Source organism: Lacerta agilis, chromosome 4 (genome assembly GCF_009819535.1).
Source record: "Lacerta agilis isolate rLacAgi1 chromosome 4, rLacAgi1.pri, whole genome shotgun sequence".
Lineage (NCBI taxonomy): Eukaryota > Metazoa > Chordata > Lepidosauria > Squamata > Lacertidae > Lacerta > Lacerta agilis.
In genome coordinates this window covers 18,463,093-18,485,986 of record NC_046315.1, presented here as the reverse complement: position 1 = coordinate 18,485,986, position 22,894 = coordinate 18,463,093, and the positions used below count along the sequence as shown (strand labels likewise).

At 42.3% G+C, this 22,894-nt stretch overlaps 1 protein-coding gene across 1 annotated transcript; it reads left to right on the top strand.

Annotated features, from left to right (window-relative positions):
• Window positions 1-706: 706 nt before the first annotated feature.
• On the top strand, window positions 707-13,718 carry LOC117045280 (stromelysin-1-like). The gene is made up of 10 exons (XM_033146190.1): window positions 707-942; window positions 2,588-2,832; window positions 2,938-3,086; window positions 5,007-5,132; window positions 6,170-6,331; window positions 7,312-7,471; window positions 7,977-8,110; window positions 9,527-9,686; window positions 10,586-10,686; window positions 12,438-13,718. The coding sequence occupies exons 1-10, from the start codon at window positions 844-846 to the stop codon at window positions 12,542-12,544; spliced, it is 1,443 nt and encodes a 480-aa protein (XP_033002081.1). The 5' UTR covers window positions 707-843; the 3' UTR covers window positions 12,545-13,718.
• The last annotated feature ends 9,176 nt before the right edge of the window (window positions 13,719-22,894 follow it).

The following is a 22,894-nucleotide window of genomic DNA, read 5'->3' as shown; positions in this document are numbered from 1 at the left end:
ATGGAAATAGGGATGTCCCATTCCATAATGATAAATTTACTATTTATACCCCACAACATCTTACTGGGTTGGCCCAGCACTCTGGGCAGCTTTCAACATATACAAAGACATTAAACATTTTAAAAAACTTTGCTATACAGGATTGCTTTCAGATGGCTCAGGGGTTGGATAACTCCATACTCAGAAACCAGGATGGCTTCTCTAATCATGCAGCAAACTTAAAACAACTCTCTTTCTTTCTTTCTTTCTTTCTCACTCTCTCTCTCATTTCTGAATTCACTTGATTATATTTTGGTGTCATTTTGACAGCCCTTTTGAGCTTGAAATGCATTTGTTCCAGCAGTCTGGATTCATCTGATTGTGTGTCATTTTAAAACAACCAGTCATTTCAAGCTAGGAATTGGTCCGAAATGAATAGAATCAAATAAATGTATATGCCTATTTCTGGATTATAAACAAGAGCCACCTTGTCTGTGCCCCATGAAATAAAATTAATGAAGTCTCGGATAAAAAATGAAGAATGATTTGTCACCCTGAAGCATGCTGTCAGCATCCTTGCGGCTAATCGACGGACAAACGTAGGCAACGGTTTCCTAAAACAAAATTATTTAAGATTGCAACATCTGCCAAGGTGAAGAGTGAAGCAACTATCTCCAGGCCAAAGCATACTCTCTCTTTTTCCATGCCCTCTCCTGCTGATTGGGTAACATTCTTAACTGAGTCAGAACGCAGCTTATTTTATGAAGCCTCAAAAATGCTATATAAGCAGGGACGGACAGTAAACAGGAGCAAAGACTGAGCTTTGGAAACTGAAACGTGCGTAAAGGAGCAACTGGATTCAGAATGAAAACCATCTGCTTTATGCTGCTGTGCCTGGCAGTGGCATATGCAGCGCCAGTCAGTTCGCAAGGAAGAAAAGAAGGAAACCTGCAGCTCGTTCAGGTAATGGTGGCTAGGTGATGGGATAGAAACAGAGCTTTTTCTGGGGGGACACAGGGGTACGCATACCCCTAAACATTTTCTGAATCTTTGTACTTTTGTCCATTTACTGTATCTATTTTTCCCGATTTGAACTATAAAATGGTGATTTCCTTGAGTCAAAATGAGAGTACCCCTAAATTATTATTATTTTTTAAGGAAAAAAAGCACTGGATAGAAATTATTTGTCCATCAATAACAAGGAGGAAAGCGGGTCTCCCGAGAATCCTATGCATTGTGCGCTCTGTTGGACTTAGGGTGGTCTTTAACAAAGTTTTATTCAGAGCAAACCCACTGAAATTAATGAACATGGCCTCATTAATTTTAGTTACAGGTAGGTAGCCGTGTTGGTCTGCCATAGTCAAAACAAATTTTTTTTAAAAAATTCCTTCCAGTAGCACCTTAGAGACCAACTAAGTTTGTTCTTGGTATGAGCTTTCGTGTGCATGCACACTTCTTCAGACACACTGAAACGGAAGTCACCAGACCCTTAAATATAGTGAGGGAGTGGGGAGGGGTATTACTCAGAAGGGTGGTGGGAATGGGTGATTGGCTGATAGGTGTGGAAAACCTGTTGACGACTGTTAACGGCTGCAATTGGTCTAGCAGGGAAAGGCAGGGTGTGAGATGGCTAAAGATAGCTTTGTCAATGTCTTTGTTCAGACCAGGTTTCTCCATTAATTTTAATATGTCTACTCTAAGTAAAACTTTGTTGTTTATTGTTTAGCGTTATGGATTTACTTTACAGTCAACAACAAACTTTATTATGGTCGCAGACCAGCATAAGGTGCTTTAGAATCTAGACTGCAGAATTATAAGGAAGTTTCTGCATTTGTGATTTCTTTTTTTTAGGTATACTGGCACGGAGAATTTAACCAGATATCACTGCATAGAATTGCTATGTTTCAAAAATGAAATGGACCTTGCTAGCATGTAAAACCTAGCAATGGAGAAATATGTCAATTTCAGATTTCTCTCAGTGCATTTTTTTCTTTCATTTCTTTCCAGTCTTAAATTCCCCTTCCCCGCATTTTCGCAACAATTTATGACACTTTAAAAAAAAATCATCAAAATTTAAAATTTCAGTGTGAATTTCACATGCAGTCAAGCCTTGGTTGTTGAACGTAATCCGTTCCGAAAGACCATTCGACTTCCAAAACGTTTGATAACCGAGGATCAAAGGGCGGTTGGCAATGGAGAAAAAAGAATAAAACTCCCCAGAAGCTGTTCAGCTTCCAAAAATTGTTCAAAAACTGGAGCAGTTACTTCTGGGTTTTCAGCATTTGGGAGCCGAAATGTTCCAAAACAGAGGTGTTCGGAAGCCGAGGTTTGACTGTATACACATCTTTGTATGCAGTTTTGAACAATATGCACATCAATCAATTAGCAGCCAAAATTAGAAAACCGCCCGGCATCATGTATGGAACATCAATTTTATATGTGCAGAAGCTGTTTGTTCCTAGCATTTCTTGAAAAGGTTTTTATTGTTTCTGTGTTTCAATCTGTGTATCTTGTACACCACACCAGTGGCTTTATGCTATGAAGCAGAATATACATTTGTTAATTAAAAATAAATAAATACATGTGCGCGTTTCTCATTCTTTATCAGAAGTACTTGGAAAAATATTACAACTTCACATCAGATGGGCAACCAGTTTTTAGACAGAAAGCCAACAGCCCTTTGGTTAAAAAAATCAAAGAAATGCAAAAATTCATGGGGCTCCAGGTGACGGGCAACCTGGATTCTAATACGCTGGAGGCGATTCAGAAACCCAGGTGTGGAAACCCAGATGTTGGGGGTTTTGGCTTCTTTCCGGGACAACCCAAATGGGAGAAGACAGACCTGACCTACAGGTAACCTTTCAGCATCGGGTCTTAAGGGTGAAATCCACACATTTTATAGTGATTAACCATGATAGCCCGCTTCTGTTTTGATTTGTGCTGCCTTCTTTTTCGAAGGATTGTGAACCACACGCCAGATATGGACTCAAGCGATGTGTACGAAGAGATTGCGAAAGCGTTTAAAGTGTGGAGCCGAGTTACACCCTTGACATTCAAACCCGTTCAAGCCGGCGATGCAGATATTATGATCACTTTTGCTGAAAGAGGTAAAAAAGGGGGGAACAGGTTGACCCATTAAATATATTAAGGGCAACCTAGAAACTCTGGATGCATATGACAACAACAACAATAATAATAATAATAATAATAATACCCTGCCAATCTGGGTGGCTCCCAACAGAATATTAAAAACACAATAAAACATCAAACATTAAAAACTTCCTTAAACAGGGCTGCCTTCAGATATCTTCTGAAAGTCAGATTGTTGTTTATTTCCTTGACATCTGATGGGAGGGTGTTCCATAGGGCAGGCTCCACTACCGAGAAGGCCCTCTGCCTGGTTCCCTGTAACCTCACTTCTCTCAGTGAGGGAACCGCCAGAAGGCCCTCAGAGCTGGATCTCAGTGTCCGTGCTGAATGATGGGGGTGGAGATGCTCCGTCAGGTATACTGAGCAAAGGCCGTTTAGAAAGGAAGTTGCCATTTACGGAGTCTGACCATTGGTCCATCTAACTCAATGCTGTCTATACTAACTGGCAGCCGCTCACCAGGGTTTCATGAAGGAGTTTTCCCAGCCCTACCAGGAGCTGTCAGGGATCGATCCTGGGAGCTTCTGCATGCAAACCAGTTGCTCTATCACTGAGCTATGGCCCTTCCTCTTGAACCAATTGCTAACAGTACTTCTGAACAACTTGTGATGCCCCAAACTGAAGCATCTTCCAATGTAGCTTTTCTAGCAATTGGACATCACATGCAACACCTTGTTTTTGCAGTGTTTTTGCAGTGCCGGGGGGCAGGGAGAAGGCAGGAAAAACTGGAGGTGCCTGGTGCTCCATGTTGCATTAGTGTTATGCGATATCTGGTTTCATGGGTTACATGTTGGTTTTTTTATTTATAATTTTTATTAAATTTTCTGTTTTACAATTTAGAATATTCATTTAAACAACCTTAAAATATCAATGACTTCCCTTCTTCTCTTTCCATCGTTTATTTTGCATAACATAAATCCCTGCATATTTTATATAAACTAAATCATTCAGCATTCCATTATTACAACCATCAAAACTTATTTATACTGTTGACTTTACCTTAATGCTGTCACAACCCCCCCCCCATATATTCAATAAACATTTCGCATTCTTCTTTAAACGTACAGTGGTGCCCCGCTAGACGAATGCCTCGCTAGACGAAAAACTCGCTAGACGAAACAAAATCGAAAATTCTTTCTAGTAGCACCTTAGAGACCAACTGAGTTTGTTCCTGGTATGAGCTTTCGTGTGCATGCACACTTCTTCAGATACCAAACAAAATCGAAAATTCTTTCTAGTAGCACCTTAGAGACCAACTGAGGTTGTTCCTGGTATGAGCTTTCGTGTGCATGCACACTTCTTCATAAGGCATTCGTCTAGCGGAAGGCAGCCCCGCAACACGAAAAAGTCTATGGGGCTGCCTTGCAAGACGAAAAATTTTCGCCTTTTTTTTTTTGTCTAGCAAAAACGTGGTTTGCATTGCCACTTCGCTAGACGAAAATTTTCGCAGGACGAATTATTTTCGTCTAGCGGGGCACCACTGTATGTTCTTATTCTCTTATTCTGTAAGTTAGGTCCACAAGCTGTGCATATTCCACCAGTTTAAGTTTTCAGTTGGGGCCTCGCTCGTTTTCCATTTTTGGGCTAACAAAACACGGGCCGCAGTAGTGGCATACATAAATGACCTTTTTTGACATATTTACTAGCATGCTAGAAATAGTTACAGCGTATTTCACACATTCTTGTTTTGTAAAATCCTGCTTCATGTTTTGTGAAGCTTCAGCAGAGTTTTATGAAGGAAGGGGGTTATCAGTGTGTTGATGATGTTGCAACTGGAAACTCTGGAACGGAGGCACAATTGCTGAGTAATAACTGTAAGTGCAGCTCAGCAACTATGGCCGGCCAATGGGCAACCAACTGTTTCTTCTTGTGTACTTAGAGCATGGCGATTTCAATCCCTTTGATGGTCCTGGCGGGACTGTTGCCCACGCCTATGCTCCCAGCAGAGGTATTGGAGGAGATGCTCATTTTGACGAGGACGAAAAATGGACCAACAGCTTGGAAGGTAATTTTAAAGAATGGAAAACTTTTTAAAAAAAACAAAAAACCACACAGATTTGCCATGTCATATCGGAGATCTAGTGTGATATCCCTATCTCCAATTGCAAACACAAAAGTATGCGTATACATCTAGAGGGGGAATTACGTGGTGTCAGCTGACTCAGACATGTTCATTTGCTACTAAGTAAGTTCATAAAAGACCCTGATGTTGGGAAAGATTGAGGGCACAAGGAGAAGGGGACGACAGAGGATGAGATGGTTGGACAGTGTTCTCGAAGCTACCAACATGAGTCTGACCAAACTGCAGGAGGCACTGGAAGACAGGAGTGCCTGGCGTGCTCTGGTCTGTGGGGTCACGAAGAGTTGGACATGACTAAACAACTAGACAACAACAGCAAAGTTCATAAAGGAAAGAGAGACCGCTGTCTTACATTTTTCAAATCTCTGTGCACCAAACAAGGTTCAGGAGGCAGGGAATCAGTCAGCCTCTATGCTCTACAGAGTGCTTATAGATAACTGTGGTTTGCATGGGGATGGGGGATTTTTTAATCACATCTTACTTTTGCCATCTGCTTGCAGAAATGCGAAGTTACTATAGTGGACAATATTTGAATCCGTATTTCCCTGAAAGCTCTCAGTTGTTATAAGATATCTTCTGAGCAACACTGGGAGACAGAGTGTGCTTAGACAGATTATAACTGTTAGAGGGGGAACAAAATAAAAAAGTTCCTTCCAGTAGCACCTTAGAGACCAACTAAGTTTATTCTTGGTATGAGCTTTCGTGTGCATGCACACTTCTTCAGATAGAGGGGTGTGTTTTGTTTTGTTTTTTAAAAAAGCAACTGTGTTATTATTTTAACATTTTAATCTACAAAGGAGTGTTGATTGCTGCAGTAGGTGCTGTTGCTACCAGATTCTTCTTGCATGCTTACCATAGGAATCTGATTGGCTACTGTGAGAGCAGGATGCTGGGCTATGATGGGCCATTTGGCCTTGGAGATGCAAATCTGTGACGTGATGCGTTTCTCTTCTGCCTTTCAGGTTCCAACCTGTTTTTTGTTGCTGCTCATGAATTTGGCCACTCGCTTGGGCTCTACCATTCCCAGGACCCCCAAGCCGTGATGTTCCCAGTGTATAACTACCCCCAGCTCACTCAAGATGTTCTCTCCCAGGACGATATCGAAGGCATTCAATTCCTCTATGGTAATTTATGTTCAGTTTATTAACTAATTAAGGAATTGGTAATACCTTCTTCGAAAGGCCACAGGATGACTGACAACGTAATAACCTTAAAACACACACACTCACAAACCTCAAGCAATTATTTCAGTACAACTCCTAGTAAAAGCATCATCATCAAACTATTCATAAATTACGAATCACAGTTCCCTTCACTCAGCTTGCTGGAAAAGGTGCATCTTTACCTGTTTCCTAACAGAAAACAATTATATGACTAGGTGTACCTCATTGAGGTACAAGCATCACTCACTCTCTCTCTCTCTCTCTCTCTCTCTCTCTCTCTCTCTCTCTCTCACACACACACACACACACACACACACGGCTGTGTCCTGCTTACTTCATGCATGAACCCCACCCTTTATACCTCACCAACTCCACCACCATAATCCTGTGGTTTGTATGGATCACCCACCTGCTTGTGTCTCCATCTTCTGGTCCCGTCCTTCTCACCTTGCCTGAGCCTGCTGGTCCATCTTCTAGAACTCTCCTTCCCTTCTCTCTTTGGCTGGGCTGCCTGCCCACCCACTGGCCCAGCAGCGTGACATGCTGTAGATCTCTGTGCCACCTATCTGTGGCTAAGCAAACTGCAATGTGACAACATCCTTACAATTTCATATATGAGAGAGAGAGAGAGAGAGAGAGAGAGAGAGAGAGAGAGAGAGAGAGAGAAAATCTAAAATAGTGTAGCCTCTAATAACTTTTGGGAAATGAAAGTTGACTGGTGTTTATGTTGGTCTTTGTAAAAGCCACTCTTTAATGATATGTTACAAAGAAATACATTCTTCTTGGTCCTGCTAGCTAAAAACTTTGTTTACACATGCTCTGTGCAAATTAATGTCAACACATAATTAAGGAAGTGTTCTTTGTGCAAATGTTTGAGTATTCTTATATTCAGACAAAGAAGGCCGTGCTCTACTAATTTCAGACTATTCAATATCTTTAAGGATCAACACCTAACCCACCTGAGGAGGACCCAGTGGAAGACGATATACCAACAGTACCCGCCAGGCCAACCCAACCTGCAATACCAACTGCCTGTGATCCTCATTTGACGTTTGATGCTGTCACTAACTTTCGGGGAGAAATGTTGTTTTTTAAAGACAAGTAAGACAGTAATCTTTAAGCCCCCTACCATCCAAAGAAAGTAAGTTGTGCCCAAGTCCCATAGAAATGAATGGGGCTTAAGGTGGCCATAATGGACTTGGCCCATTAATTACAATCAGATCTAAACGCAGGTTTGTTGAGTTGGAAGGGTCATCTAGTCCAACCCCCTGCAATGCAGGAACATGACTCATAGTTCAATCCTAGCCATGTCTCTCAGAAGTAAGTCAATGTGGCTCACTCCCAGATTAGTGTTGGTTGGAGTGCATCCTAACAGTACAATCTTATACATGTCTACTCAGAAGTAATTTCAATGGGACTTGCTCCCTGGCAACTGGGTTCTTCTATCACACACACAAACAACTTTCCATTCCATTTCCTCTCTTTAAGCCCCTCTCCTCACTTACCGGGGAAAAGTTGCCATCATCATGCTGTCTAGATGGTACAAGTACAAAAACAGTGTGTCCCCAGGCACATTATATAAAATAAATGTATATGTTTCTTTCAGGTATTTCTGGCGAAAGCACCCGCGTTATGCAGAGCTTGACTTTAGTTTAATTTCCACATTCTGGCCATTTTTAACATCGGGAGTTGACGCCGTTTCTGAAAATAGTGATAAAGATGTGGCGTTTCTTTTTAAAGGTAAGGATGCAAAAAATAATGATGATGCTGTTACACATTTACTATTTAGAGCTTTCAGCCCAGACCACTATAAGCAGATGAAAACATTAGCAGGATTTTAATTGCACTTGTAATGTAAAAAATACGATGGATAATATGGATAGATATGAAACATAGACTATGATGTAATACACAATTGAAAACGTTGGACATTAGGACCCACTGAGGAGGTGGGTCGCGAGATTCAGAGAAATCTCTGTATATGTAAATGTATCTGGTTTTGTTATAAAGCTATATTTGAAAAATCTAATAAAAATGATTGTAGAGCTTTCAGCCCACTCCATCTTGGCGATTGCAGATAGTAGCAAAACGAAGATGGGCAAGCAAGTGGCGCTGCATTGATGGCATGCGCTTGCTGTAGCGAGAGGATTAGCCTGCCCATTTCCCCCCTCGATCTGATGCAAAAAAGGGGACAGTGGTTTCAGTCCCTTTAAAAGTTGTAGCTGTTACAAGAAGGGTCATAACTCAATGGTAGAGCATTTGCTTTGGACACAGAAGATCCCAGATTCAATCCCTTAGTTGGGCTGGGAGAAAACCATGTCGGAACAAGACAAGAGCCAGACCGTGTAGACAACTCTGAGGTCTATAGACCAAGTCTGACTCAGAATCTCCTTCTGGTCTTAATTCAGGGCCGGATTTAGGTTTGATGAGGCCCCCTAAGCTACTGAAGGTAATGGGGCCCTTTATATGCCCAGCTGTCCTTTGTCAACAACAAATTGTCACTGTTTTTTGTGTTGAATATATGCTATATGGTAATTTATGGACCTAATAGGCACCCTATATATAGAAATGAGCAAACCAGTGATATTTTAGGGAGCAGGCTAGCAGGCAGGGTCCATTATTTACATCATAGGAGCCTACACTGTTGTTGTATGTTGGTTTTATTTTATTTGTTTTTTTATTTTATATTTTGGAAATGTACGTCCAGTTTTTTCCCTTTAATTTTTGGGGGGTGTCCCAAGAGAGTGGGGCCCTAAGTTATAGCTTGTTTAGCTTATACATAAATCTGGCACTGTATAGACCAAGTCTGACTCAGGATCTCCCTCTGGTCCTAATTACTTTTTCTTCACAACTACTAAAGGTATGGGAGCCTTGTCTCCTTTGGCATCCAATCCCCCCTATTTCTTCCACATGTGTAACTGGTATGAGCAATATCAGAGGCATGCAGGGATGGGTGCTAATGCAGTCCCCCCCTCTGCCCACCCTGTTGCTGAACCCCTGCAGTTATTGGAAGGGAAGGCACATCTCACTCACGCACTGTCCCCCACCCTAAAAATCACTTTCCACCTCCTATGCTGTCCTCAGCGTTGTTTTTCTTCTATTGCCACCACTGAAAAGCGTTGGCTAAACTATGTTCCCTCACCTGCTTCATCTCAGGCAACCAATTTTGGGCCGTGAAAGGAGACTCCAGGCTTCCTGGCTACCCCAAGCGCATCCATACCTTGGGCTTCCCAAAAGACGTCAAGAAAATCGATGCAGCTTTTTACAATAGCAATGAAAAAACGACATACTATTTTTCATCTGACAGATACTGGAGGTAAGAAATCGTGTCAGATGCAGTTGGTAGATACTCGTCGCTGGTTTGAAAAGAGCTTCAGAAGAACCACATGATCAAGCATGTTAGATGATAGATGATAGATAGATGATAGATAGATGATAGATCGATGATAGATCGATAGATAGATAGATGATAGATAGATAGATTGTTGTTGTTGTTCAATCGTTCAGTTGTGTCCGACTCTTCATGACCCCATGGACCAGAGCACGCCAGGCACCCCTATCCTCCACTGCCTCCTGCAGTTTGGCCAAACTCATGCTATTCGCTTTGAGAACACTGTCCAACCATCTCATCCTCTGTCGTCCACTTCTCCTCTGTCGTCTCCTTCTCTTTCCCAACATCAGGGTCTTTTCCAGGGAGTCTTCTCTTCTCATGAGGTGCCCAAAGTACAAAGGATAGATTGATAGATTGATAGATTGATAGATTGATAGATTGATAGATGATAGATAGATTCAAATATATTGCTCTCTTTTATTGTTCAAGTCCCATTTGTTTTGGGAAGATTGACAGAATTGAATGTTCCTCATGGGCTGTCCCCAGGATTAAGTTCCACACATTTATTTGAGCCGGTTTAGACCCTTGGGGTGTCTTCATGAGGTATGGCCTGCAGAGGAAGTAGCATTGAATGAGACCCACCCACAAAAACAGCCAGTGCTTTCTAGCAGTGATTTGCATGAGTGTGACAGCCAGAGATCACATGGCTTCTTCCCACATGGCTGTAGGAAGGAGCAGTTCTAAGATGGGTGTTGCTCAGGGATTCACAAATCACCCCCCCCCCAAAAAAAAGAATATTAGATGATGGGCAAAAAGCATTGCTATCTCAAATAGTGCTTTGTTCGTGTACAAATGCCTTCCTTATTTATTTATTATTGACTCAGATACGATGAAGCTAGCCAAACCATAGACAAGAAACCCACGAAAATAAGAGATGGCATCCCAGGTGTTAATGGGAAGGTTGATGCTGCCTTTCAGCATAATGGTAAGTAGCACCTGTCATGATGTCATATGAAGTGATTCCAGCCTGGTGTGAACCTTCCTGTAGAAACAGGAAATTCCCATGCTCTGGGTCAAAGTACCCATATTTTATTATTCATTTTTTAAAAGGGGGCAACTCCATCCAGGGGTGTAGGAAGCTGATTCAATGATATACCCATTGCATCTGGGCAACCCAGTCAGATGGGTAGGGTACAAATAATAATAATAATAATAATAATAATAATAATAATAATAATAATAATAATAATAATATTTATACCCAGCCCATGTGGCTGGGTTTCCCCAGACACGCTGGGTGGCTTCCAACAGGATATGAAAAACACAGTAAAAGATCAAACATTAACAACTTCCCTAAACAGATCTGCCTTCAGATGTCTTCTAAAAGTCAGATAGTTCTTTATTTCTTTGACATCTGAAGTGAGGGCATTCCACAGGGTGGGCGCCACTACCAAGAAGGCCCTCTGTGTCCGGGCTGAATGATGGGGGTGGAGACACTCCTTCAGGTATACTGGGCCAAGGCTGTTTAGGGCTTTAAAGGTCAGCACCAACACTTTGAATTATGCCCGGAAACATACTGGGAGCCAATGTATTATTATTATTATTATTATTATTATTATTATTAAGCTAAAAGTTCTTCACACTCCCTCCTCTGTCTATATCCAAATCCAGAAGTTCCAAACCACTTATGGTTATCTCTGTACCCCTTTATCTGATTCTGATGGAGGTTGTATTCCCAAGAGATACTGCAACATTAAACACAATCAAAACGCTTTTTAAAAACATCCCTGATGGCCAGTCAAGCATCCCATAACTCAGAAGTGGAGTATCTGTCTTGCATGCAAAAGATCCCAGGTTCAGAGGTTCATTCCCCAGCACAGGATTGGGAAAAACTCCTACCAAAGATGGACCAAAGTTCTGACTCAGTACAGTGGTACTTCAGGTTAAGAACTTAATTCGTTCTGGAGGTCCGTTCTTAACCTGAAACTGAAGCACCATTTTAGCTAATGGGGCCTCCTGCTGCCGCTGCACCACCAGAGCACAATTTCTTTTCTTATCCTGAAGCAAAGTTCTTAACCTGAAGCGTTATTTCTGGGTTAGCAGAGTCTGTAACCTGAAGCGTCAGTAACCTCCCTCTGTTCCCAAACTAAACCATAGAATAGGCCCCTAATTGCTAATCAAGGTCTAAAGGGCACCATAATAATGAGTAACTCCCAAGGCTGGATCTTCAAAATTTATCTATGAAATTTTAATACTTATCTGGATCATGATATGAAGTTTGCTGTGCATATAAGTTGCAGCTCTAATTATGCCATTTTATCCCCTTTCCACGAGATTAACAGCAGATCTATAAATGTTGTGCCTATAAGATCATAGAATCATAGAATCATAGAGTTGGAAGAGACCACAAGGGCCATCCAGTCCAACCCCCTGCCAAACATAAGATAGTGCTTATCGATGGCCATTGTCTTCCAGGAGGCTCCTCTGAGCTGTCACCCAGTGCTATGCAGATGTAGCAGTTAGTTTGACAGCAAACAGGGTCAATAGCAGGAAATTATCCCTTTCGTGTTCACCATCTCTCCACCCCCTGCAGGACTATTATGCCCCATGAAGCCAATGTCCCAGCCATTGCATTTTGCACTAGCCAGAGTTTCCCAATACCCTCAGCATGTTTTTCTTTTCATATTTTCTTCCTGCATGTAACTTATAGTAACTTGACTTTGTGTTGTTTTATAGGATTCTTTTACTTCTTCAGCGGAACAAATCAACATGAGTTTGACCCTAATAGCAAGAGAGTTACACGGATCACAAGGGCAAACAGCTGGTTTCCATGCAGAGGTTAAACCACTGACGATACAGAAAGCAACTGTTCAGAAATAACCATATTAGCACTGGTCCACTGAAGCTGGTTATATATTTATAACACATACAAATGGCAGCTACTTTTTATGACTACATGTGCAGGAGATCCAAACAGATGCAGCCAGAGCTGTCCTTGAAATTTCAAACTTGGAAACTGGCATACCAGTTAACTTGGACTCCATTATCCATATTCTGGTTGCTTCCAAGTGATTTAGACTACTGTAAAGTGCTTTGTGTGGGGCTGCCTTTGAAGACTGTTTTGAAACTGCAGTTAGTACAGGACCCAGATGCCATATTACTGACTTGAGAATGTGTGTTAAGGTGATATTATACCTGTATTGGGCCAATTGCACTGGCTCCCAGACTCCCAGTGCTGAAATGTATATCAGTACTGTCTTTTCTGTATTTTTGTGATGACCAGTGTTTTTTTATCAGATAAACCTGACTGACTTTCATCTATGTTAAGTGCAGCATAAATGTTCAGTCTGTGAACTTTGTGCCTGAGACTTGCATAATATTCTCATCTTTGTTATTCCATATGTTGACCACTGGCGTTCACATATACAAACCTTCGCCAACATGGTGCCATCCAGATGTTTTGGACCACAGCTCCCATAAATGACAGCTGGCTGGGGCTGATGGGAGTTGTGGTCCATCCAGGTTGGTGATGGCTGATCTATACTAATAGCAATTTCAATTCTCCCCATAGCCAGAACAGTACCATCCATACAGCAGAATGGTTTTAAACACGTTGGAGTTGATTTCCCCATCCCCTGTTAACCACTTGGAGATCCTGGATGGGGAGCAGTCTGTACATTATTTGAGCTACTTAAAAAAAGCAATAAACCCAAATTTTTGCAAAAGGACAAAAAATGTTTTTGTTTTTTTAGGGGGGGGGGGAGTTGAAGGGGAGAGAAACCCCCTAAATGAAGACTGAGCAATTTCAGTAGCCACAAAATGGGGGAAATGGAAATCTGGGTTGAGAGGGGAAACAGTAGCCTGGAACCAAGGACAATCCATACTGCAACATTTTGTTGCAGGCCCCATTTCTTTGTTTATCAGTGGACATGTGGATTTAGCCCAGCTGTTTGTATGTACTTCTTTCTCATGTGATGTTTGATAATTCATGAATAAAGTATTTTTTGTTCCCACATATTTTTGTTGCTGTTAACTACAACATGGCCATTTCTGCATATATTTCGGAGTTTATCAAAGCAACTGAATATATTACCCTAAAGAGCTGGGGCCTCACGGGATGTTTAAACTTCCATCCACTCAAAGCATTAAAAAGCATGAGTTATTTTCAGACACATAGATTATGAAAACCAGAAGGAAACACTAAGGCCATCTGGTGTGATGTTCTTTTTAACATATTCATAACATTTTGCCCACTGTTTCCTGCAGTGAATAGAGATTAGTGCCCCCCCATATTCATAAACAAATTATTTCAGACCCAATAAACTTGGGTGAAAAGCTAGAACATATAATGTAGAAGGGTATCTTCACTTCATCTAACAATTTTAAGTTAGATGAAATGACCACTTCCGCAGTAGAAGTAATCCAGTAAATAATTCTTCTTCCTTAATAAGCAAAGTTTAATACCAACATACTGCCAGAGCCACAAAACATTATACCAAGCAGAACTTTCCATACGTCAGTTGTGTTTGTTTGTGCTGACAATTAAATGCATATTTTATTATTGGCTTGGTTACCTTCTATATGGGAACTGTAGTTTGCTAAGGCTCCTGGGAATTGTAACTCTGCGCAGTCAGCACTCTTAACGAACTACAGCTCCCATGATTATTTGGAGGAATCCATGACTGCTAGCGGTCTAGGAGTGTTTTAAATGTCTGGTATCAGAAACAAATTTAACCATATCTTCCCCGTTGCTATGTCCCATTATTTCTCATGAGAGAAAGAGGAAATTTGTGGTTTACGAAAAGCTATTTCACTATTTGTTTTGAGGAGACTCTTCCTGAAGGCAGCTTTCGATTACGAAATCATTTCTTCAAAGTCTCAGGCACCGATTGCATCCTGCCATTTCTCTGATTCACATAGCTGTCACTTTTCTTCAAATATGAGTTGATTAGTTTATTTCTCAGACTTGAGCTTCGGATGAGAAAGTCAAAGTGCAAAGGCAATCCACGCACCCAGAACCTCTGGGGACATTTCATTCTAAAAGCATAGGATTTTCATGCAGAATCTTGGAGGGCGAGCCCTAACCCTGCAGGGTTCCAATCACAGCAAGTGTCTATGTGCTTTCCTCTCATTTCGACATTTTTTTTGGTTTTTGAAATGAAAAGACACAGCAGGCACGTCTGTTACTTTGGCAGGACAGAAGCCGCTGCAAAATGGCTTCTTGCACAGAAAGAGATCAATAAAAGTAGCATTTCATAGCTTACAAGGAGCTGATTATTGGGAGTCAGAGACCTTTATCAATTGATACAGAATGATGCTGTTGGTCAAGGCTGCCTACGAAAAGAAAGGGTGTAATGAAATGAGTCCTTGCAACACAATCTTGCAGCATAGAAAGATATACAGTGGTACCTCTGCTTATGTGCTTAATTTGTTCCAGAGGTCCGTTCTTAACCTGAAACTGTTCTTAACCTGAAGCACCACTTTAGCTAATTGGGCCTCCCGCTGCCGCTGCGCCGCCAGAGCACGATTTCTGTTCTTATTCTGAAGCAAAGTTCTTAACCTGAAGTGTTATTTCTGTGTTAGCAGCGTATGTAACCTGAAGCGTATGTAACCCAAGGTACCACTGTATATGTACAGTATATATATATATATTAAAACCTTAACCACTAAATTAAAATGTGCATGTTAAGACATTGGCCACTAGATTCATTCAGAGCTTGTCTCCTTGGTTTTATAGCAGCAGCCCAGAATTTAGCCACTTTTAAGGTAATCTCTGATTCCCTGTCTTCTATTAGATATTTTCATCTGCTTGGTTATTGTGTGTGACATGAATGCTTTAAATAAATAAGAGATTTGTTTTGAGATTATTTCAGGAGGGCGACAACGTTATTTCCTCAACGTTTCAGAAACAGATGGCTACATATCGTCTCCTCCATAGCATGTCCCATCAAAATCTGCTCATGAGAGAAAGAGGAAATTCGTGGTTTACGAAAAGGCTATTTCACTGTATGTTTTGACTGTTTCTCGGAGCAGCTTTTGATGAGAAGATTATTTCCTCAAAGTCTCAAGAACAGATTGCGTCCTGTCATTTCTCTGATTCACATAGCCGCGAAGTGGGTTGAAGTATGGATAATGAGTTCGTTTCTCACACTTGGGCCTTGGGTCTCATTCAGCAGGGCTCTCCTCGCATTCTTAGGAAAAGGTCAAAGTTCCTAGGTAGTGCACACTCTCGTGACCCTTGACCCTGCAGGGTCTGATCACAAGGAGTGCCTAAGTGTAATTACCATGTCTTGTGTAGGTGCATTCCTGTAATGCACGGGGATCAAGGGACGTACCAATGGTATCATGCAGTGATGGAGGAAGAGCCACGAACATGGCCCCATTTCTAATTACATGCATGGAACCTTTTCATGTGAAGAACACATGGTAGAGACTTAGTTTGGTCCTTGAATTATCGACTCATCCAGTTTGCCCAACTTCCGGTTCTTCAGTCCTCCATTTTTCTTTCCCCAAGGGTAGAAATGAAAGATGGCCATAGAAACAATGGAGAAATCTGGACTTTTGATTTATCTGTGATTGGGCCCCAGCATGCTAAAAACAAACAAACAAAAACAAGGCATACATAGTAACCACTTTTGTTTGCCAATGACACAAAATCCATTCCCCCCAAAAAGAAATGGGTCTGACAATTTCAGGTTCTCTCCGGTTCTCATTATTCCAATTGTAACTTTTATTGTCCGTGTTTCCACATCAGTTTGCAAATTTTAAAAAGGCAAGTCCCCATGAAAATTCATTTTATGTGAATTTCTCCTAACATTCATATTTTTGCAAAGCAAATTCCCCTAATATAATGAAATTGTGGATTTCAGTCTCTCTCTCTCTCTCTCTCTCTCTCTCTCTCTCTCTCTCTCTCTCTCTCTCTCTTAGTAGTTTGTCGGAAGATGACTATGGAGGCCAATTCTGGATCCGCACAACCTTCCACAGTGAGGACATAGGTTTCTGGGTGGGAGTTGATCACAGTGAGGATTTTCCAAATGTGCCTTCCTCTTAGCTCGTTATTCCCGTTCATCTTGAATTTGTGCTACTTCAAAATCCATGATGCCTTTGTAGAGGCTATTCTCACTAATTGTGCACTGTACCACAGTATATGCAAGCAATCCAGCTTCTTTCAGTTAATGGTGCCATGACTGGATGCAAGTGACTGATGCAAGACACGGTGTGTAACATGTCAGAAGATGGTCAGGTGTTGTTTTTTTCCCTGACTACAGCAGATTAATTATGTTGACAACAGTTTGTATAATAACTCAGTGGTGTATTCTTTGCCCATGGGCAATACTGTCTCATTGTAAAGGTGTGACTACTCTTAAGAACATCAAAAACAATAGTGCCTTGTTTTAAAAAAGAAATTACCCAATTAATCATTTTCCTAAAAATAGAATCATTGGTGTGATTTGTTTGGAAACATAATGAATCATTTCTTTGCACAAAGGTACCCAAGGTTTAATACAACAAATTATATCAAATAACCCTTTTCTTTAAGAGAGAGAGAGAGAGAGAGAGAGAGAGAGAGAGAGAGCGCAAAAGAAAAACCCTCCCGGATCATGCCCATCTAGACCAGCATCCTGTTCTCATGGTGGCCAACCAGATGCCTGTGGGAAACCTGCAAGCAGGACTTAAGCACAAGAGCCATCTCCCCTCCTGCACTTTCCAACAACTGGTATTCAGAAGCCTGAGACTGATGGATGCCAACATCACTGCCTCCAACTGTGAAGGCAGAGCATAGCCATCATGGCTAGTGGCCTTTGATAGCCTGGTCTGCATGGTTGGCATCCGTCTGTCTCAGGAGACAATACAGGAGTGCAGCTTTGCGGCTGAAGTCAAATTGTGGGAAGGTTGCTGTGCCTGCTGTGGCTGGAGAGACCAATGCGGGAGAGAAATGTTTTGTTGCAGCTGGGGCAGATGAAGGCGTTCGGTTGTGCTGATGCAGGTGCACCATGGCCTTTCTTCTCACTGCGCTTCTCTCAGTGGTCATTCCTCTTCTGGTCACTGCTGTGGACACACAACCTGACTGTCTGTCTCCAGGCACTGTGGTCACCTGCAAGGGATTCCCACATGGTTGGTGTTGCCAGCCTTCACGCCACATTTGCAGACATCTTTGTAATGAAGAGTTGGTCCGCCAACAGGCCTAGCGTCTGATTTGTCGTTCAAGTTGGTTGGCATCATTGACACCTATGGAAGTGAGTTCCGTAGTTTAACTATGGGCTGACGCTCACACATGATTATTACATTTCTATGCTAGCTTTCTTCCAAGGAGCTGGATCAGGCCAAAGATATGAAGGTGCACATTCCAATGTAAACCTCTAGCTTTCCTTGTGATGGTGCATTATGAAGCACATTTAGCTGTGTGGCAGGATTTGCACTGGGATGTAGAAATGATGCTCATCTTAGTGAGTGAAGACTTCTTGTCTCTGCTCTTCTTGTGCCCATGAGAAAATAAGGTTTGCCCTTGCCTGAATCAGACCAAGAGTCTACCTAGCCCAGCCTTTTGTGTTGAACCATAGTCAGCCAAATGTGTCTCTAGAAATGAAAAGCAATCCTATTGTCTGCTCCCAGCAGCAGCTGCTTTGGAGAAAAGCTCATCATCCTACAATGCCTTACCCAATAATGAATGCTTCAGCTTCTCACATTTTGCTATCTTTTAAAATCCAGCCTCAGCCTGAACCGATCTTTCCAATGGACGCTGGCACCAGACTTCCCCACAAGTCTGGGATATGTCACAATGATGTGTTAATGCCTACAAAGATAAATAGCACATATTTCAGTTCATCCGTCCCGTGCTGTCTGTTCATGCTTTCCAAAAGCACGAAGGGCTTATACATTGGCCGGGTTCGGATGGTGATTCAAGACTTCATAAGCCATGATTTATGAAGCCTTAACCATTAGGGCAGAGTTGCTCCCCTTCCCCCTCCTTCCTCAGGATTTCCCTCCCACCATGTGCTGGATTCCATGCCAAGAACCATGAACCTTGGTGAGCTGGATGTCGTAAAAAATGAGCTCTGAATCTACTTGTACTTGTCCCCCACTCTTCCTCAGTAGCATGTTGGATGCCTTCCGACCTGAGGGGCTCATCTTCCAGCGTCATAACTTTTATATGCCTGTTGTCTTTGTCCATGGAGTTTTCTTGGCAGGGATACTGGAGTGGCTTGCCAGTTTCTTCTCCAGGGGGCTCACATTGAGCCTAAACTCTCCGCTATGACCTGTTCATCTTGGGTGGCCCTGCATGGCATAGCTCATAGCTTCCCTGAGTTATTCAAGCTCCTTCGCCACGACAAGACAGTAATCCATGAAGGAGTATAATGTAGTATAAACACTGACAAGTGGGAAACACTGGCCTGTGAGTGCTCCAGTTGGAGAACAGCCTCTACAAAAGGTGTCATGGACTTTGAAGACGCTCGGACTCAGGACAAAACGGAGAAATGTACTAAGAGGAAGGCACGCTTGGCAAGCTCTCACAGTGATCAACTCCCACCCGGAAACCTATGTCCCCACTGTGGAAGGATGTGTGGATCTAGAATTGGCCTCCACAGTCATTTATGGAGTAACTGCTAAAATCGTGTTTATGAAAGACCATCTTACTCGGCTACGAGTGATCACTAAAGAAGAAGATAGGAACATACGTAGGAGCTGGCCCACGTGCCCATGGGAAGCCTGCAAGCAGGACCTGAGCAGAACAGGACTCTCCCTGCCTGCCATTCCTAGCAACTGGTATGAAGAATCATGGCAAAACTTGTGCAAAAGAGGAATGCAGTGTAGGGTTAAAGTAGAATATAGCACTCCTGCCAGAGCTAGGAAACTTGTGAGAGAGTGCACCCCCCCAAAAAAACAACAACACCAGGTATCTTTGTGGGGCATGCTCTTGTGGGAGCCAAAACAGGACATCCCAGGATCCAGTCGGAAGCTTCTGTAATTCTGGGGTGTCGTCATCATCATCATCATTATCATCATGTATTTACAGTGGTGCCCCACTAGACGAAAATAATTCGTTCTGCGAAAATTTTCCTCTAGCGGGTTTTTCGTCTAGCAAAGCGGCAATGACAGCCGCGCTTTCGCTAGACGAAAAAAAAAAGACGAGTCTTGCGAGGCAGCCCCATAGACAAATTCGTCTTGCGGGGCAGCCTTCCACTAGACGAATGCCTTTGTCTAGCGAGTTTTCCGTCTTGCGAGGCATTCGTCTAGCGGGGCACCACTGTATATGGCACTCATCTGACTGGGTTGCTCCAGCCACTTTTGGCTTAAAACGAAACACTTGAGGGGTATGCTCTATCTGTCTCTTGGAGCTCAACCAAAGGCACACCCTCTCCTCAGGCCACACCCCTCACTTGGCACCTGCCATGAGCATTTCTCCCTGGCCGGTATTTGCTAACGAGCTCTGCTCAAGTCTCTCGCTTGCATGGATGGAGGATCGAAAGGGCTATGTGAATTTACAATCTTTGCTCTGCTCACTTTTGTCTCTACTGCAGGCTTTCCCGAACTTGGGTCTCTAGCTGTTGTTGGACTACAACTCCCACCATCCCTAGCTAGCTGGACCAGGGGTCAGGGATTATGGGAATTGAAGTCCAAAACCAGCTGGAGACCCACGTTTGGGAAACCCTGCTCTACTGGCATGTGGCCCCAAGAAGGTTGCACAGGAGGAAAATTGGCCCCTGGGTTTTACAAAGTTCTCTCTCCCTCCCTTGCATATAGTTGGGGGGGGGATATTTTGCTGAGTCAGAGAGCAACAGCGGGATGTGTTCCAGTGCACGTAGACCTATTTTTATTGATTCATAAAGTGTCACTGAACGAAGAGGGGATTTAAAGAGCTTTTTGGGGAAATGGAGGGTATGCAAGGCCATGATGTGAACATACGTAATGATCTACTTCTGCTTGTTCCCAGAAATTTAAACACAAGGTTGTCATGGCTGTTCTCAGGCATCCTTTCCTCTCGTTATTGCTCAGAGGAAAAGTGATGAAATAAATCAGGATACTCTTAGAAATTTGTCACCCCCATTTATGGTTTTAATGACTGATGATTGTTATCGCATGAAGTCTGGAGGAAGCGGAGTTAGTATAGTCCTTGTGTGGTCCAGTAATGGGGATGCTGTTCCCTGGGTGACCTAGGTTCAAATCTCCCTTCAGCCACAAAGGGCTCCTGCAGATAACCAATCAATTGAACATTCACCCTGATTTGCTTACACAAAACTTATGCAGAGGTAAGGTTATATCCAGACTTCACTGAGCATTTGCTCTGATTGCTTTTGCAGGGACCTTATGTGGCAATGAACATGCATCCTGAATTACTTGAGGGTGTTGGTACATTTCCTGTTAATCACTGCTGCTTCCCACACTTTTCAATGCATTGCCCCATCTCTTGCCTAACCACAAAATGTCTGTTGCTTTTTTTGAAAAAAAAGTGGATTTGTGATGGCACAGAATGTCTTGATCCAAACCAAAATTTCCTAGTACGTGCCTGAATCCCGCAAAATACCAACAGTTTAGATGTACCCAAAGTCTACTGCTGATTTGGGACCTGTCACTATCTTTCAGTCTGACCTACCTACTCCACAGGGTGGTTTTGAGGATAAACAGGGCAGATCCTGAACTCACTAGTGATGATGATACTAATACTAATACTAATAGTTACCAGTAGGTAGCCATGTTGGTTTGGCATAGTCAAAACAAAATAAAAAAAGATTCCTTCCAGTAGCACCTTAGAGACCAACTAAGTTTGTTATTGGTATGAGCTTTCATGTGGTATCTGAAGAAGTGTGCGTGCACACAAAAGCTCATACCAATAACAAACTTAGTTGGTCTCTAAGGTGCTACTAGAAGGAATCTTTTTTTAAAATTTTGTTTCTACTAATACTAATACTAATTTATTATTTATACCCAGCCCATCTGGCTGGGTTTCCCCAGTCACTCTGGGCAGCTCCCAACAGAATATTTAAAATAGAATCAAACATTAAAAACTTCCATAAACAGGGCTGCCTTCAGATGCCTTCTAAAAGTCAGATAGTTGTTTGTGGGAGGGCGTTCCACAGGTCGGGCATCACTACTGAGAAGGCCCTCTGCCTGGTTCCCTATAACCTCACTTCTCACAGCGAGGGAACTGCCAGAAGGCCCTCGGCTCTGGACCTCAGTGTCCGGGCAGAACGATGGAGGTGGAGATGTTCCTTCAGGTATACTGGGCCGAGGCCATTTAGGGCTTTAAAGGTCAGCACCAACACTTGGAACTGTGCTCAGAAACATACTGGGAGCCAATGTAGGTCTTCAGGACTGGTGTTATATGGTCTCGGCGGCCACTCCTAGTCACCAGTCTAGCAGAAAGGCAGAGTTAAAATATGAATATTTATTTATACACAATTTCATATACCACATGATTGGGTTTAAAAAAAACCAACCCAAAAGCTTCTAAGCAGTGTACCAAGACTACACACACACACACACACACACACACACACACACACACATATTATTTGCCATAGATCAGATCTGGGAAAATGAAGATCCCCACATCGGCATATGTTGAATGGTCTTCATGACATAGGAAAGCAATTAAATTTACATACTTATTTCTACAAACTATATTTGTAGGTGACAAGCTTTTCCAAGTCAGGTTTTGAGCCCAACTTTTCATTCTCTAACTTGGAGGAAAGTTGGGCTCATGGAAGGATGTATTCCGCGAAAGCAACTCTACTTCTTGGAACGGAGCAAAAAGTTGTCTGGAAAAACAGCCACGCAAACAGTTTTCTAAATAAAGGAGGCATCAATCTGTGGGGATATAATTTCTGGGTGTGATCCCCCCCCCAAAAAAGATGGTGCTATTTTGTAAAAGGCAAATGTTGCTTGAATGCTCCCCAAATCCTGAAAGCTGTCTTTGCCAAGATATCTGTCTTTCATTAGTTTTCCAACTGTCTAATTTCCTGCACCAAGCAACATTTCAGCTGTCTCATTATACTCTAACAACCATGCCTCTCGATTTCATGATCAGCAATTATTGCTTCCATGGAGGGGCTTTTTAAACGGAGGGAATAGCAGTATTACACTCATTTCCATAGTTTTAACTGGTAAAAGAAGAATAATTGGTGATAGGAATGGAAGGATCTGTCAATTCAAGTTCTCTCAGTTTTCTTCTCATTTTTTCCAATCTTAAATTC